The sequence below is a fragment of the Nasonia vitripennis genome, chromosome 5, assembly GCF_009193385.2.
Source record: "Nasonia vitripennis strain AsymCx chromosome 5, Nvit_psr_1.1, whole genome shotgun sequence".
Taxonomy (NCBI): domain Eukaryota; kingdom Metazoa; phylum Arthropoda; class Insecta; order Hymenoptera; family Pteromalidae; genus Nasonia; species Nasonia vitripennis.
The window spans coordinates 24,366,651-24,384,651 of NC_045761.1; the positions used below are offsets into that span (position 1 = coordinate 24,366,651).

Sequence of the window (18,001 nt, forward strand, 5' to 3'; positions counted from 1 at the left end):
CCCGCATGTGTGGGTGTGACAGGTGCTGACATCTATTTGGAAAATCCTCCGTTGGTATGGTAGAAATGGTCGTTGGCACTTATTGGCAGGTTGTTATGGAAAATGCCGCCAAAAGTTTTTGTTTGTGCCTGCATGATGGGTATTGTCACGCGGTTCCTGTTGACGTTTTAAAAGCGTGTGGAGGTCGAACACTTTTTGATGCGCTAACTGCAATCCGAAGATGAGTTAAACGTGTTTTGACCTGAACGGCTGTCCAAAAAGACTTAAATTCACGAAAATTCGTTGGTTCAGGTTACCGGGTGAAATCTGCAACTTCGATTGAATCGTACATGTTACTTTTGTAAGTACTATGATTTTTTTTACGTATAGCGTGTATGAAACGAAGTTATGAAATTTAATTGGATTTTTTTATCTCAACTCATGTTCCTGTTAATTTAGTTATTTGAAGATTTATGTGAATCCAGAAAAATGAGTGAGGTGATAGTTCTTAGTTCATCTGAAGATGAAGCTGAAATTGTATCTTCAAAGAGAAATAAGAATGACAAAGCAAAAGACAGGGAATCTAGAGACAGCGATTTTAGTTTATCAGATTTCCCACAAATAAATTTTAATGACATTCACAGTAACATTGATTTGAGTGGCAACAATGGTCAGGAAGAAAATTGTAGTTTTTCTGACATTCCTGAAGTTGATAACTCAAGAACAAAAGGAAAAACAAGCAGTTTTGAAGACGATTCTTTCCTATCTAATTTACCTAAATTTAATGTAAATCAGACAAATAATTCAGGAGCAGGAACATCAAAAGATGAAGAAGATTGTGCATCAGGTGCTGCAAATACAAATGCCAAAAGCAGTAATTCACAAGATGGGTCCCAGAGCGATTCAGACTATGAATCCCAAAATAACTTAGTTGATTATTGGGCGCAGTATATGGACGGGTTGAAAAGTAAATACAACGTTAATGTTGACTTGTCTTCTGATGAAGACAATGAACTGGAAGAAGCAGTAGAGAAGGAAAAGGAACAAAAGAGAAAAAGGAGTGGAGGTAAGTATTACCAAAAATAATATGGAATACAATTAAATTTGAGTTAAAAATAAGATTTAATTTTTAATCTTATTTTTAATTTCAGGAAAGAAAGCACCTACTAAATCAAAAGCTGAGGCTGCTGAAGCGAAAAAAAGAAAACAAGAAGAGCGACAACAGGAAAAATTAAGAAAGCAAGAAGAAGCAGCTAAACAAAAAGCTTTAAAGCAATTGAATAAAAAAAATCGGTTGCAGTTCAATCCTGAGAACAGTTTAAAGTCAATGAAAATCTTATTTGACGAAGAGGTTGCAAAATACGATTTCTACACAGACGTCTTAAGAAATGCTGAAGAATATGAAGTCCAATATAATGTACAATCCCAACTCATACCTAAAAGTATAACATGGAGTAGAAAGGTAGAAGATAATTATATTAATGATAAGCATGAAGTGTGTTCTACTGTGAAGCAAATTGATGAAGATCAATTGATGATAATTTGGGATGCTGAGGAAACTGTGAATCATATTTCCAATGATACGTTTATTTCCACAATTTCTAATGTTAAATCATTATTGCCTGACAAAAAACTAACTTTAGTTATGTACAAAATCGAAAGTTACTTCAAGTACATCAAAAGTATCAAAGATCGTGCTGTTCGAGAAGATATTTTAAGTAGTCAGGGTAATCAGCAGAATCAAAAAAAGTCTAAAACCAAAGCTGACAGAACATTTGCTAATTTCCCAAAAATTTCAAGAGATAAGTTCGAAGACTGTTTAGTTGAAATTCAATTATTGCATAAAGCAAATTCAAGATTAATTGAACTACCATGCGAAATGGTTTTACTGATACACCAATATACAAAATCGTTAGCTCAACGGCCATCTAAGCTGGAAAAGAGACAAGAGTCATTTCAAAATGATTGGTATGTTAGCTGTGATAACAGGGATACTGTAAAAGTTGACAAGGATGGAAATGGCTTAAAAAGATTGTGGCAACAACAGCTATGTCAATTCACATTGATGAGTTTAGAAAGTGCAGAGGCAATAGTATCAGTTTACAAAAGTCCATTACAATTAATGGAAGTAAGTATATTTTTAACTTTTAAATTTTAAATTATTGTTCCTATACTTCAGAATATCAGTGATTGATTAAATGCATTTTCTTAGGCTTATAGTAAATGCAGTCCAGCTGAAGGAGAGACATTATTAAAGGATATTCCGGTAAATATAAAATGTTGTTTTTTTTTTCAGTAAAATATTGATATTAACTATTGCGCATTCAATGTATCAGATCAGAAGAGCAGTAGGACCATTGACTTCGACCAGAAAAATCGGACCCGAATTAAGTAAAAAAATATTTACGATGTTTACTGCAGAGGATGGAGATTTATATTTAAATGAATGAATTTCCTCGAAATTTTTTGAATGACTATTTCGTTATTAAGAGAGTTTAATTTTTATAAAAATAATTGTTTTAATATATAAAAAAAGTTTAAAAAATACTACGATATTTTACGAGACTGACAAAAGAAAGGATGTTTACAAATTTTGTACACACATGTTTATATACATTTGACTAAGTTAGCAAGAAAAATAAAACAAAGTCAAATTCATAAGAATAATCACTTTTATTGAACGCAAAATTTAACAATTGAAAAGAAAATATCTTTCACAAAATTTGTATTGGGCTGAGTAAAAAACTGTACATTAAGTTTAGATTTTAAGGCAGCAAATTCTTAACAAGTGAGTTTATAAGTCGAATGCTTTGATGAACTTGGTAGTTAAATTTTCATTTTTGCGTGCTTCCTTATTTACAGACTTTTAATATACCAGGCAATTCAAGAAGAGCATTATTAAAGCTAAACATCTGGCAAAAATGTAATATCTTTGTCTTAACATCGCCAAGATAAGTTCAAAAATTCATAGAACTAGTATGAAATTTAAAGCGTTGAAAAATAAATTTTTATTAACGTTATCATTTTTTGCGTAAATAAATATATAAATATTTCATGGATAACATCAATATTCTTATAAAGATAAAAATCGCTGCACACTATTCACGTAACTACGTTTAATTAAATTCTAAAAAAGTTCAGTTTCTCTTTAAATTAAAATGTCCAAATACATGATAATTCTTAAATGCGTTTACCTGAAGTTCGATATCATCATTTCAGTCTTAAAAAATCAATCAGAATGAACACAATATTTCTCGTTATTAGCGTGTACAGTACTATTTCAATGGCAAGCCTAACTCCACCATAAAACTTAAATTAATCGCCAGTTAAACTAATCTCACTAAGTAAAGTTAATCGCTACTGAAATTCTGTACAAGGAACTACGGCTTCTGGCCGTTCTCAACGTTCAGCTCGATACAACCCTCCTTCGTTTTCTGAACGTTAGAATTGTGCTGTGGACCAACGACGTTTTCATTTGTCTGCAGTTCTCCAAAACAATTTGCCGGGATCCTCGTCACAGTCTGGGCATACTTGACCTCGCTCTTAGGATCAAGGACCACGAAGTTGTTGGTTCTTCGACAGGCTTTAGTGAGGAGCACAGGATTGCCTCTTTGGCTATCCTCGTGTTCGGGCTTCTTCGTTAGGATAATCTTGGTGTACTTGATGGTCGGCTGGGTTGTCAGTCCAGGTCGACTAAGCGTCATTGTATTCGTCGATGATACGGCGTCAGTCGAGGAGATCAGACTCTTGTTGTTGATAAAGACGACCTTGTTACCCACGGCGTTTATTACTGGAAGACTCTTGACTTCAGAGGATTGTAAGGTGACCGGAGTCACGGTCTGAGGTAGCGGGGAGAGATGCTCCAAGTTGTTCAGATTTTCCCCGTCCTTGGCGATTATGATCGGGATGTCTAGGATGTTACCCAGATCGTCGTCTAAACTACTTGGAGTCATCTGAGGCGTTTCATTAAATTGTACGTCATTCTGTAAGCGTTTCTGTATTAAGAATAAATCAATAATAGACACAGAAAAATTAAAAAAAAAAGATTCGTACTTTTACACCGTTCTCTGATGTCTCAGCCTTAGTCTGTGGCCAGGGCAGCTTTTTGAGCGAAATCGTAGGTACGAGGCCAAACTTCTGAGATCTTTCTTTAGTTGGAGCCCCAGTGCCAATTAGTGAACTCTGAGATGCCTGATCCAGCTGGTTAGTGGAGCTTGTGTGGATCATCGAGTACTTCCTGCTGCCACCTGATATTGCGATGTCCGCCACTACAATTTAAAGAGAGACGTCTCTCTGAGACTATGTGCCACAGAAAACACTGATCGGGGCAGCAAGGAACTTTGAAATGACATGGACAAGAGACGATAAAGATGGATTACCAGTAAAATACAGTCGGTTACAGTCGAGTGATCAGTGTTATTTTGTAGTTTGGTTTTATTAAAATTTGTATAAGCTTTAATTTGTGCACTTATGTTATCGAAATTAGAAAAGTGTAACAGCGAGAATTCTTAGCTCACGTATTTTAAATATAATGCGTTAATATTTAAAATAGTACAACAATAGAAATTTTTATTTTACTTACGATGATTATTATTTAAGATGCCAAACTCCATACATAAGATAGACTTATTTATATAGTTTGAGGTGCAGTTTATGTTATTTTTTTATAGTGTTATATGTGTGTATTTTGTAAGATACCTACAAAATTCTGTTGAAGAATAAAATGCTGTCAGATGAGAAAATGAATCTAAAGATATAGGCATGAGCTAATTAATATAATAATAAATGGAAATTAAAGGAAAATAGGAAAGTTTTATTTAGATAAGGATGGGAATTAAAAGATTTTAATTAAGTAAAAAAGATTTATTTCAACATAAAATATAAGGTTGTCTTTTGAAGGTAATCTTGTATATACAACTTCTTTTGCAAATTTCAGAAAAAGGTGAGTTCAAAAACATGTTTTTGTTCTATTTACAAATTGTACAAGTCTGATGAATATATTTTATATACTAATATATACAACAATGATTCTGATACTTAGTTGCAAAAATATGCGATCTTTGCGAGTTGCACGCTAAATTGTCTATAGAGACGATTAAGAGTACATTTCTCTTTTCTAGATTGATTTATCATAATAAACTATATTAACGCTACGATTATCACAGTTAAGAAGTCCGTAAAGTATCCGTGATTAGTGCAACACATTTTTAAAGGTTATCTATATTTCTCATGTAAATATAGTTTTTTTATAGAATATATATCTTCAAAATGATGAAAATTAACTTTCGGCACCTAAAAAGGTTCAAACGTAAATAATAATGTTTTGTTTACTTTCCGTGAAAAATTCTAAAAAATCGCATCAAAATTTCATCCTGACAAGAGAAATATGATTCTAGGATAAAATGGTCTTTAAGATGGCTCATTGTGTTTTCATTCAAAGTACGCTTAAATGCAGTTTAAACAGATCAGCGCTTATAAATAGTACAATTGATATACTTTTAGAATTTATGAAACGCCTCTGTTTGAACATTTATAGATAGAATGTCTGTAGAAGCCATTTTTATGGTTTAGATAATGTTCTACCTTTAGTCGGCACCGTTGGTAGAGCCTTTGGAGCTGTTGCCATCGTTGTCGATACCGTCGTGGTAACAGGCACAGAGCTTTTCGGAGTGAAGACAACGTTAGCAGACGTTACGGGTATCCCAATCACAGTCCCATTGGCAGATGATCTTGCTAGATGGAAGCTTGGTAATTGAGGTGTGTTGGCGATTCTCGTGGGGGTTTTCATGTTCGTTACTGAAAAACGTTCAGTTCATCAGCCAATGGATTCGACTTATAATTTCATTATCTTGAAATTTAAAGAAAATAAATAATATCCAAAAAGTTTAGCGTCGCACGATTTGAAAACTTTACTTACAAAGTAAATTACCTGTACCCGCCGGTGCGCTAACCCTGATACCAGTGCTCGTCGGCGACAAGACATTCACCATATTAATTTCGCCGGTCTTGTCCGTGAGGTTGGGATTCTTGTAGGTGCGCTGTCCGGGTTTTTTTGTTGGCAGAAGCATTTTTATCTTCGCGACACTCTGCTGCTGACCACCGATGTTCACTTGGTTGTTCTTTGATACCTTGATAAATGCATTGGTGGTCTTTAGTGTGTTGATGCCGGCTTTAACCGCTGCTGATGACTGCAGGTTGATTGACGCGGGTTCGAATCGAATCGGACCCACCGGAGCTAGACTAGCAAAAGAACCGATGTTCAACGTTATTCCACCGGTCGAATTGTCCACACTTTGTTGCTGTAATGAAAAAATAATTTATATTCTAATACATAAAATACAGAAAGAATTTGATTTAGAATTTTTTAATCATTTACCTGTGGTGTGAGTCTTGACGTTATCAGTTGGTCGGGGTAGTTCTGATTGGTATAAGATCCTCTGGGTTTTCTTTTGGGTGTTTGCGTGGCTGTGGTTCCCGTTAACGGAACCAAAGTTCCTCTAGGCAGCGCATTGGTACTTACCGGCATTCTCTGACCATTATTGGCACTTACGAGTTGCGGTAACTGATCTCTGAACTTTTTGATGTTCGGTGATGGTGGTTCACTATCCACCGAAACCGAACTACTCGTCGAAACTCTTCTCTTTCTCCCGTCTGGGCCTGCTTTCTTATTTCTGTTTTCGTAATTGCCGAGAGAATTTGTCGATTTAACGGGTAATGATCCATTCGCTAATACTCCGCCTAAGAAGTTACGGATCTCGCCAAGAATGCAACGGTCCACCATGCTCTGGCTTATACGCTCGGTGATCTTTTTTGCCGTGGAGATGCGCAACTGGTCGTCCGCAGATCCGACTACTACTAAATTCGTTGCGGCCAGCATGCGCTCACGCAAGTCCTCGACATCGTCAATGCGAGCCTGAATCGCATTCTGGCCGATTATGAACATCACGGGGACACGCACGTCCAACAGGGTATCGTCCGGATTGCCCCGCTTGCCATCAACTGTATTCAATGGAAAGCCCAGACAGACGATCGCCGTTACGTACTCCAATAGAGCGACCTGAAGTAAACATGTTATCTGAAAATTGGTTTTTCGTAACGCACGAACTATTTTCGCGTTTTTTAAAAAAGTGGTGAGTTTGATGTGTAAGCATTATTTACGAATAAGAGCGTAATTGCCATGTCAAAAAATAGTCACGTTAGCTCCGTTTAACGAAAAAATACGAAAGTACGTTCGCGTGGTACAAGAAAATACAGTGTGCACCAAGGGCGGGCTTTTTGACCTCGTGTGGTTTGACCACACTGGGTCTTAAAAAGCTCACTTTACGCTCTTGGTAGAACTTACCTTACAAGCTACAGCAGCACCAGTGTTGAAACCGATAAGAAAAATTGGTGTGCCAGGATAGGCAACTCTGACTTCCTGTATCTTTAACCTGGTTGCTTGCACGAGTTGTTCGGTTCCCGCTATCATCGTCATCCTACTCGCCGTCTGAGCTAATTGTGGATTCACAGTGACGGCCATGCCCAGGGCTCCCAACTGCGCGACAAATTTTTGCTGCCGAGTTGAAATGTTGGTCGGCAATCCATTAGGAATTACTATCAAAATCGGATTGGCTTTTAAGTTTTTCTAGAAAAATAACAATCAATATAGTACAAAAAGTAAAAGTCTCTTAGAATCAATCTTATTTGTAGAATTAATTTGTACCATTCTGCAAGAATTAAGCTCTGGGGAAACGGGATCCCACGACTTTTTAAGAAGGGGACCCAAAGTTTCCCATGATAGTGAGCTGCCTTTAAAGTTGATATTTGGCTGAATCGCTATCATTTTGTCAATCAATTGAGGAATCTTCTGCCTTAGAGTCTGAAGAATGTCCAAATAAATGGCTAGATAATCTTGTGGTAAATAATCGAATAACAAACCGTGGAGCCATTGAGTTATTCTCAAATCCCAATTGGCAGACGCCATAGTTTCGCGAAACCTTCTCGCTGTGTTATCAATCAACGTTCGTCGTACGATTGGTTCAAGTTTACTGTTTGACTTTGATAGCCTTGCTATGCGCTCTGAATTCAATATCCTCACAATCCTGCTGAAAATCCTATTCTGCACAGGAGACCAGAGTATCTTATCAATTTTCTCCTCCCAATCATCTGTATCTTCTGGCCTGACAAAGTTGGCCACCCTCTGAAATTCATCCATAGCTTGTCTGGCTTGAGACAAATCACAAGTTGGTGATTTTGGTTCTGGATCCCCATTTTCAACGTCGATGAATTCTTCAGGACTCGAAGCACCCCTTTATAAAAATAAAATATATTAAAATTCATACATGAATCATCAATACAGTGTAGCAACTTTTATGAAGAACAAAACTATATCTTACTCTGAATTTGTACTTTGAAGTTTTGAAAAGAAGATCTTCTTGGCAGGTTTGACGTACTCGTTTTGTGGCAACCAGTTCCATGGTCGAGCATAACCGTGGTCTAGCATTACTACATCAATAATTTCATGTCTACCAGCCAGCTGGCGCACATAAGTCATGAAATTATTTGGACTTTCATCTTCCATGTTATCGCTACTTGGGCTTGACGATTCAGAATTGACACCAGGCATTGTTGTAGCAACTGGTGTATTCGTCAAATGCATTTTATCCCAATTCTCTCGACCAAATCTTGTTGATTGATCGGACATTTGTCACAGGAAATTCCTCTGCATACAATTCAACCTGTAACAAAACCATGAAATAAATTTTTCAACGTTTACGTATCATTCATCAGCATGGTGTATTTATAATCTCTTTTACATAACAAGAGTTCATTGGTCAACTGCCTCTTTTTAAGAAGCTCGTCGCATTAAACCTTTCCACCTCATGCGAAACAACCAACATCAATCCCCGCAAACCCAAGACTCGACAATCTATCAAATATCAACAAACACGCCTAGCAATTCAGTTTACACAAACAAAATTCCTTAGTGTTCACTCCACTTGACACTCGTCTGCTGAATAACAAAAGCAGCTCGTCTCTCACCTAGCAATTGCTCCAGTCGAGTCACCATCAGCAGCTAATAGCATGATCCTATTACTTTACTCTTGAAAATCGAAGCCGAAAACTCGGCCCGGTAAAAGTGCATGCGGCGACAGAGCTTGGCCGACTTCCAAAGCTGGACTGACTGCGTAAGTAAAGTGCACTGAGCAGTAGAAGAACTGCCGAGGAAGTCGCGCGGTTCGCTTGCTTTCCTGGGAGATACTACTGAAGCGGTGGTGGGCGACTGCGTGCAGCGCGCGGCCATTTCGCGCTCTCGCCGTGTCGCATGCAGAGCGCGAGTTGTTCAATCTGCGGGATTCTGTGCGCGACGTTGCCAAGATTATCCCACGTAGTGACGTCATTGATGGGGGGTCACGTGTTTTTTTTGCTCCGTTTTGAAAATGTTCGTTCTCTGTATACATATATGTGCTATAATAGGATACAGCACGCGATAATGGATTTTTGGCTTGTTATTTTTGAAGTTTTGTTTGGAAAATAGTTTTGCAAATTGGTTATCTCGGCTTTTAATTCTACAGCGGAACAAAATTTATGCCCGAAAATATAGCGAAAGAGCTAAATGTCGTGATAATAAGTATTATATGACTGTAACGAAGTACGACTAAAACATCTAAACAGTATTAGGATACGTGTTCGAAAGCTCGCGCCAAAGGTGCGCAGTCAACAAACAAAAATCAGCCCCAATCACGCAGCCTACGTAATTCCCCCGTGCACACCTGCCAGTAGCGACGCGTTCCACACACAGACGATATCACGGAATAACAGCAGCTGCAGCCTAGCATCAGTGCACGAGAACCTACCCCCCCCCTACAGCACCTATACCTATAGCTACATACATACAACACATATAAAGCTGCTCTCGCGCGAGTAATATGGCGAGATGATCGACGTCGAGCGAATTAGCTTAGCGAAAATATGTTAGCGACTTGACATGACCATAGCGCGTTCCCGGACAACTTCGCGAATCATGTTCATGGAGGTTCTCTTTCGAGTTTTTCTGGCGATCATCAATATGTGAGTAGTACTTTTCATTCATTAATCCGCGCTTTGTTCGATACGCTTTTCGTCGACTGCACTTTCTGTGTGTTCTGCTGCTAGCTGTCGTCGCGTGCGAGGCTGCAGAAAAAAAAGCACTCGACGACAAGCTATATGTATAGATAGTTTCACTGCGGCAAAAGCTTTCGATCGTCCTTTATTTATTTACGCGTTTACTCGTGCGAAAATAAGGGATGAAGCTATTTTTAGCTGCTTATTATGCTCGGAAACGTTGATTGTTAAAGGGAGACGATCAACTCTTGCGCGTGCTAATGTAATATCGTTATCTTTCAGAGAGCTGGAACACGTCGAACCCTTCAATAGAAAAATTCACGAGAATGAGTTATGGTTGTACAAAAATCCTCGAGTCGATTCCTATGTTTCCCCAACTGCGTTGTGGGTAAGTTTAATCGTTGTGCAGATATTTGTTTTGTTGCAAAGTAGCCTATTATCTATTGTTTTTTTTTATTTGCAGGCAGTGATAATTATCGTTCCACTAGTAGTTATTGCGTTAACATTACTGTTTCAAAGGGAAGAAGGTGACTTCTCCCAGGCTGTATTATCTTTCACGCTGTCACTAGGCTTTACTGGAGTATTAACAAATATATTAAAAATAATTGTCGGTGAGTCATTGTATTATTTTGGTGATTAAATTAATTATTGGAGAAGCTGATTATTCCATACTGAATAGTTACACTTTTCTCTTTTATCAAATTACAGGTAGGCCAAGGCCAGACTACTTCTATAGATGTTTTCCAGATGGGCAAGTCAATTTTGAATTCGAATGCACAGGTGATCCAGTTGCAATAAGAGATGGAAAAAAGTCATTTCCAAGCGGACACTCGTCGTGTAAGTATGATTCTCTATTTAAATGATTATTGGTTCTAGTAACAATGGTGAGAATAAAAATGCAAATTTCCAATATTCCACAGTGGCTTTCTCAAGCTTTGGCTTCGTGGCTCTGTACTTAGCTGGTAAGCTTCATACGTTCAGTTGGAACGGCAAGGGACAGTCTTGGAAACTCTTCCTATTTCTGCTTCCTCTTGGCACAGCACTTACGATAGCAGTTAGTCGCACCTGCGATTATCACCATCACTGGCAAGGTAATATATAATGAATTCTTCTATTTCACAGCTGTTCTTGAAATCCATTATGAAATTCTATCTTATCCTAGATGTGATGATGGGCTCAATAATGGGCTTTCTGCTGACCTTCCTCTGTTACCGGCACTACTATCCACCACTGGACTCTTTAGTTTGTCATAAACCTTATGCTTCACTTATTAATCATGTGGAATCAAAAGAACTCAAAACAACGAGGATAGAATTGAGCAAGTGGACATAAGTGAACATAATGGAGATTTTATTTTTGCACCAAGTCGCCTTGGTGCCGACCTTCTTGTACATAAATGTATGATTATTGTTTCCAAAGTATTTTTATCATTTAAGACACAAGTATTTTGTATAAAAGGAAAATGCATGAATAACCAAACGAAGACTCGGTATATTGTCGAAACATATATCGAAATTTTAAATAAAAAAAAGCGTTATTATCATTCTTATCCTTCTCCTTGCTCAAAACAAGCGATTCATACAATAATCACGCTTTCAACTGCATTGAAAGGTTCCGAGAATCGCAGAACCTCTGCAATTGGATTACAAGGCTCAGGTCAGGTAGTCGCAAATTTATGCAGTTAAGCAAGTTTCCTACAGTAGTCATATCTCCACTCCAAATGAGTCACCAAAAACGAGCCAGCGCAATTCATGCTTATCTGCGAATTTGCTTATTTACAAGTTATTGAATCAGGAAGGCAAGTCTTGCGTTATGAGGCGCACAATTTACGATATCCAGTTTTAATACACTCGCACAGTGGAAACAAGTTTGCCGAAGCTAGTGTTACAAATTTTATGTCAATTTCGTAACAAAAACTACGAATTTTTTCTGCTCGAAAAATTAAACTCACGTGAGACAAAAATGTCCAAGCGTCCACATTAGCAACAACAATTATTTTACACGATAATAAAAAAATCTGAATTCAAACTTCCCGCCATCCGCTCCACCCAAAGCCTCTCGCGGCCGCGAGTAAATCGCAGATCCGGCAACGTCGCGATTGCGAAGCTCGCGCCCTCGCGTCACGGCTCTCGCGACCAACCTCCCCCTCCACATCGTCCACGCCATCAGTACGGCAACAAAGACAGCCCTATAGAGTTTTCCGCTTTCGCGAGCGAGATAGCGGTATATCGCGTTCTCTCTCGCGCACTCGAGTCTCGAATAGCCGTCGTTGCTCGGCAGCTCTCCAGAGTCCAGACCAGCCGAAGCGCTCCTCCGTGTCTGTCTCTCGCGGCGAGTCCGAACGTTCGGAGCTCGAGAATCTCGGCGACGACGTGGTGCGGTCACGGTGTATATCAAATATATACCCATACAACAGTTTTGTGCGTGCGCGCGCTCGCTCTCTCTTTTTCGCTCCGCCTTCCGTCCGCAGAAGACTCCAAGTGCGCCCCAGGAACACAACGAGCTATGCTGCAACAGGAACTTGGATCCTCCGTGCGCGCCCCTTAGTTCTCTCTCTTTCTCGCACTCGCTCTTATATACATACAGCTCACGCACGTATAGCTAGAAAAGAGCGCGTCGCCTTCCCTCTCTTTTCTCCCACGTACACATATACACACAGCGACTACGAGTTAACCTCGATTTCATCGTTTGTGTGAGTGCGAGAGATCGAGTGTGGATAAATAAAAATAAGGGAAAGAGAGAGAGAGAGGATAATCGTCGTTTGCCCCTCGAGTACGAGGGCAATTCAGGACGCAGTTCTGTGGTTCTTCCTGTGGCTGCTCCGTCGACCCGACGTGCTCGCCCTCGCCGTCGACTCGTCGTCGTCGTCGGAGGAAGAGGAGGAGATAGTCGTCGCGCCCAGTCGTGCGACCCAGCAGCACTATAATGATCAACATGGAGACCGACAAGATGCCCGAGGACGAGACCAGGACGCCCAGCATGCAGGTAAGCTTCTTCGTTTTTCCCCCTTTCCTCTCTTTTCATATACATCTCTGTGGCTTGTTTCTGAAGGTGAAAGCTGCAGAGTTTGTCTCTGCGTTCAATGGCTTGCTTGGACTGTGCTCGGCTACAGAGTGTTTTTGTTTTGAGTCAAGCATTGGCTTCCGTGAGCCTTATTCTTGCAGAGTTGGCTCTAAGATACTCTATAGACTGGATAGGTTTGATAGGCTGATCGTTGGATGTAGGGTTTATCAGTGTAGGCTCATAGGAAATTGTAGTGCGTAGTTTGTAGGCTATGCTTGGCTAGCTGAACTCTAATGAAAATTTTCCATCGGGGATTATTTGAGCAATATTAGCTTTCTAGAAGTGATTAATGATTCTGTGTGCGATATAGGTGTAGCTTACAGGTCATCAACGCATTTTTTGTTCGTATGCATGCATTTAAAGTATCCAATGCACTTTTGGCAGTATTTCCATGCTTTATCGGCGGTATTGCATCATTAACTGCCATTGTTCTCATCTCCTTTTCTTTTATTTTGATCTGTAATACACGTGGTATAGTTTTTCTTTGTGTTGACCATTCTTTGCTATTTTCTCTATATTAATCATTTGGTGAATGTAGATAAATTAATTCAAAATGCAAATAGAGAGAAGGTGAATGTGTCATCTCTGCAGAAAGTCACTTACAATTGCTACAACCATGATTTCATAACAAGAATGAAAGGCTTGAGTAAATACTGGGATCCTGTTCTACAGATACCATCATTTTTAGATTTTATTTATCTAGCATTTCACAATTTAGAATAAGCCGTGATTAAATGTTCATAAATGAGGAAACATTAATATAGTAAAAACGCTTTGTGTAGTTATTAGGAACTGAAATTAGTAGTAGAAAGTAAGAGCCCCGGATGATTTATTACTTTAGGAGAGTTTGATACTTGCAAAAACTTATATAAACCATCGAGATACAGTCTTGTTTATCACTGCGTCACCAACGTACAGTATTGAAGTATATAGGAAATATGTATTCTAGATACATGAAATTTACTAAGCAAACGTATTGATATGTGCGAATGCCTACAAGAGTTTTTTCAATAAGAAAAAAAGCTATCCTTCTCGCAACAAACATAGGTGTGGTAAAATAATTCTATATCACTGAATACCACGTGAGAAGCAAAGTGTAAAAAATATGGCGATAAACGAATATGTTTGCTTTCCTCCATTTCATCTAATCAATTGTAAAACAGTAAACACACTCCTAATCTAAGCAAAAACATTACATACACTCCTGCTCATATCAATCCTGCTTCAAATCCAGAACTTTTATTTATTTCCCTTGAATTCCTCATTGGCAGAGTCCAATTCTATTCCAACAATAATATTGATTCTGTGTTGTGCTCCTGTAACCAAGGAATGTCTCCTTCCAATCACACCGAATCAAGTGCTCCTATATATACTCTACATCAATGTATACATTTTCTTGAAACAGGTGAAAAGCATCTTTTATATATAGTTTTTGTTTACAACCATCAAACGACAATCAAATAAAATCCAGACCTCTCTTACTTTTCGAGAAAAAAAATCCCTCCCGCATTAAATTGCCCTCTCAATATTTCAGCAGCCCGAATTCCCATTACTCCGTCCTCCTCAAAAATTCAGTCGTCCACCAACTGCTCGATTTTCGCTTTCTCTCTCTCTCTCTCTCTCTCTCTCTCTCCTATACCCTCCGATGCATTTCCTCTCGCTCTTTATTTTTCTGAGCAGATGCGCCGCGTGTGCTACGCCTGTGTGTATATACCTATATACACAATATACAGACAAGCCGACGATCGGTTCGTTCACTCGCTATGTTGCAGTCGCCCTCGCTGCTAACGCTCGGGCGAGTGCTGTGCTGTCTACGTGAGGATCCTCACCGCCATCTTGAGCAGGCGCGTTCGTTCTCTCTCTTTCTCTTTCCATCTGTTTGTCTGTCTCTCTCGTTCGTTCATTTTCTCTCTCCCTCTCTCTCTCTCTCTTTCTCCCTCTCGAGCTGTCCATGTGTACGGCAGCGACTCTCTTTCTCTGTGTATTTTAGCTTCTCCTTTTTCATGCTTCGCCGCGTTTCGAAAGCTTCTCGCGTTGGTTCGGGGGACCTCGAGAGAACTCACCGCGTGCGTTATGTAGCCTTCGGACCCGTTCGCGTAGAAGACTTTTTTTTCTTTTCATGTATTTCGAAAGAGAGATATGGCTGTTATACGGGGATATTTAGGCGGTTCGAATTTCGCGCGCTCCTTTTTCAACGCATGGCAGGTTGTTGGTCGGCGCTTTCATGGTCGCTCTCTGTTGTCTTTTGCGTTTGTATATAAATACGATGTAGGTATACCTATAGGGGCATTTTCAGAATCGTGTGTAACTCGAGGAGAATAGCGCGCTGTAATAGTAACGGTGATTTTTTGCTTTCCAGTTGGGAAATTCAAGTGGTATACACACACAGTCGAAGAGGAGAAAATGAGTTTTTCGAGACAATGAACTTTCGAGCGTAAAAAATTCATTGTTTGTGCATAGCGTGATTCATTTTAGTTTACGAAATGCTCCATAAGCACTTTTAATACACGTACGCGCTCGAGTGAGAGTAGCTCAAATTTAGAGCCTCGCTTTTACTTTCTGTTCTTTTTTTAATTTTTCGTGTTTACTCGTCGGAAACTTTTATATCAACGCAGGTATATACGAAGAAACTCGTGATGCGCATTTTTAGAGACCATTAGTTTCATCCTTTTTATTATTTTCCACGATCGAAATAATTTTACGCGCTACTTTTCCGTGAGAGAGTATTACACGGAATTGTTACACAAATTTATAGCGCAGAAGAGATAAAAATAATTTCCCATTATTTATAAGGAGCAGTACACAGAGAAGAAAAATAATAACTGTCCACCTTTCACGCTGCAGTGCGAGCTCTCGGAGCTGCATTAATTTATAATGTGGGTCAAACGCGTTGCCGTGTAGATCATAATGACAACAATAGCTTGCGATATTGCAAAGTGTGCTATAGCATCTTAATGAGTGGATTTTGAGGACGAGATACTGTCGTACACTCGATCCTTCGGAATATTCGAAGCCGCTCGAACGAGTGTGTTTGCGTCGTGAGATGCTTGACATTTCAATGCTTCAAAATCTGTTTTACATGAGTAATGAGCAAAATCAATTTGTTATATTTTTTATTATAGATTTCCAACGTGATTTGTAACTTCAACGCTTTGCCGATTAAATATTCAAGACATCAAAAATTCGCCCACGAGAATTCATATCCCAATTTCCATAAATTATTATTTTCATTAGTAAGCCCGTGGTTTATCTGTCGGTAAAATTTGATGCCAAGGACATACAAAATTAATATCAATGTCGTTAAATTTTATACAGTTGATGTATCCAATCAAACGTAAACGATCTGGATAAGTGAAAATAATAACTGCAGGCAGGAGATAACAGCTTCTAACTATAAATTTAATTTGAAAACGTATATAACTTTGATTAAATTTTAATTTGCTGCCTGGGCATCGAGCTCGCATCGATTAAACATCGTCAATATTGTTTCAGCATTCGAGGCATTAATTAAGGTCTTACGAAAGCATCAGAAATAATTAAGAAAAAAAAACTTTTCACTCCAGCGATTACCGAGGCTATACTTATTTTTAAAACAATGCACCACTAGTATCACTGTAATATCAATATATACACCCAGCTCGCTCGTGTGCTGTACGTAATTTTCAAGGAAAATTTTTTATCGGCGCATTATAAGGTAGTGTATGTGTGTATGTCGTAAGAAAAAAACACCTCGACGAGAGTCCGTAATGCCTCTTTTCTCGCCGCCGCGCGCTCTCCCGTATTTTTTAGAGCAACTGAAACGAAATTTGCGAGAGGAGAAAGCTAAGGTTGATATTTTAAGACCGAAAGTATTTTTTTAACGTAAATTACTTTCTTATATTGTCATGTGGATGTGTGCTTGGAAGTAGAAGTTTTTTAAGCATGGTAATTTACGAAATAAACTTTTCGCTAGCCACAAACAATTACGTCTTTCACTACTATATTTTTCCATTTGACCTGTCGTACTTGAAGTTTTCTGATTACACACGTTTTTTTATTGTTGTGTACAGTAGCCGCTTGAACATTCGAAGCTTTAAAGTAAAAATTTTGTTTGAAAAGCAAACGCTAATATTAGCCTAGCTCAGAAGCTTTCTAGAAAAAGCTGTTCGCAAAACTTCCATGATAATTTTAAATCGGTTTTTAATAAACGAAACTAATTATTTCTGTCCACAGAACCTATTTCAATTACATCGTATCGTTTCCACTCCACTGATCTCGCTAAATTATTTTTGCGCAACGTGGTATCGATGTACATCGCATTAAATTCTCTCACGGTTCAACAGAAAAGCGCATGTCGAAATTTGATATTTGGGTCATGATGCGCCCGAAGGCTTTTTTTACTTTGAACCTTCCGCGCACACACACACACACCGCTGTATAACAATGACCGCTACAGGAAAATCTTTTCCTCTTCAATTATTCGAAACTTTCTAGGTCACCTAGTAATTTCAGCGAGTGCGTTGTTCGATGATTAAACCTTTTTTTTTCTTTATATTCAGATTTCGTGTGATTGTGTTTGAAAATTTTTTCAAAAAATCGTGACCTCCGACGGTTTACTCTGACATCCAAAGCAGGGCTGATTCACACCCTTTTCTAGCGGAAAATAAAAACCCGAGCCTCTCGAATTTCCTCAGCTCACCCCATCAGCAGTAGTCGGCAATTTCATAGAAACCCTCTCGAAAAAGTCGGCGCAGCAATTGGCAACTGCGTATACTAATTTTCCAACCCTCCGCATCGGGAGAAATCGTTTGCGGAAAAGGAGGCGGCACGTCATCGTCGATGAGGTAATAATCGAATCCCCCTCAATTAAGCCTAATGCATATTGGTCGAGTGAGGC

The 18,001-nt window shown here is 38.8% G+C and overlaps 4 protein-coding genes across 8 annotated transcripts in view; 3 read left to right on the forward strand and 1 right to left on the reverse strand.

The window, feature by feature from the left end:
- The first annotated feature begins 23 nt into the window (after positions 1 to 23).
- On the forward strand, positions 24 to 2,888 carry LOC100678908 (crossover junction endonuclease EME1). The gene is made up of 5 exons (XM_003426606.5): positions 24 to 340; positions 439 to 1,045; positions 1,131 to 2,107; positions 2,192 to 2,245; positions 2,316 to 2,888. Exons 2-5 carry the CDS (start codon positions 469 to 471, stop codon positions 2,427 to 2,429), a joined length of 1,722 nt encoding a protein of 573 aa, XP_003426654.1. The 5' UTR covers positions 24 to 340; positions 439 to 468; the 3' UTR covers positions 2,430 to 2,888.
- LOC100123016 (KAT8 regulatory NSL complex subunit 3) lies at positions 2,634 to 9,299 on the reverse strand. 2 transcript variants are annotated; one of them, XM_008208921.4, is made up of 9 exons: positions 9,001 to 9,299; positions 8,355 to 8,696; positions 7,682 to 8,267; positions 7,322 to 7,603; positions 6,356 to 7,036; positions 5,897 to 6,278; positions 5,563 to 5,775; positions 4,033 to 4,247; positions 2,634 to 3,962 (listed from the first exon to the last, which is right to left on the reverse strand). In XM_008208921.4, the coding sequence occupies exons 2-9, from the start codon at positions 8,660 to 8,662 to the stop codon at positions 3,360 to 3,362; spliced, it is 3,270 nt and encodes a 1,089-aa protein (XP_008207143.1). In that variant the 5' UTR covers positions 8,663 to 8,696; positions 9,001 to 9,299; the 3' UTR covers positions 2,634 to 3,359. The 2 variants fall into 2 exon arrangements, with proteins under 2 accessions (XP_008207143.1, XP_001606622.2); XM_001606572.6 differs by having other exon boundaries at positions 5,909 to 6,278; positions 9,001 to 9,221.
- LOC100123004 (phospholipid phosphatase 5) lies at positions 9,119 to 11,605 on the forward strand. Its single transcript, XM_016985669.3, has 6 exons — positions 9,119 to 10,029; positions 10,345 to 10,450; positions 10,526 to 10,673; positions 10,771 to 10,899; positions 10,983 to 11,153; positions 11,225 to 11,605. The coding sequence occupies exons 1-6, from the start codon at positions 9,947 to 9,949 to the stop codon at positions 11,392 to 11,394; spliced, it is 807 nt and encodes a 268-aa protein (XP_016841158.1). The 5' UTR covers positions 9,119 to 9,946; the 3' UTR covers positions 11,395 to 11,605.
- Positions 11,606 to 12,229: 624 nt separating this feature from the next.
- Positions 12,230 to 18,001, forward strand: part of LOC100122997 (beta-TrCP) — a 35,419-nt gene continuing 29,647 nt past the window's right edge. For 2 of the 4 annotated variants that reach the window (XM_003426603.5, XM_016985823.3), the window contains exon 1: positions 12,306 to 13,047. In XM_003426603.5, coding sequence (XP_003426651.1) covers positions 12,988 to 13,047 — 60 coding nt within the window. In that variant the 5' untranslated portion in view covers positions 12,306 to 12,987. Of the gene's footprint in view, positions 13,048 to 18,001 lie in introns of all 4 variants that reach the window. The other 2 variants (XM_032600559.1, XM_016985821.3) reach the window with 2 other exon arrangements.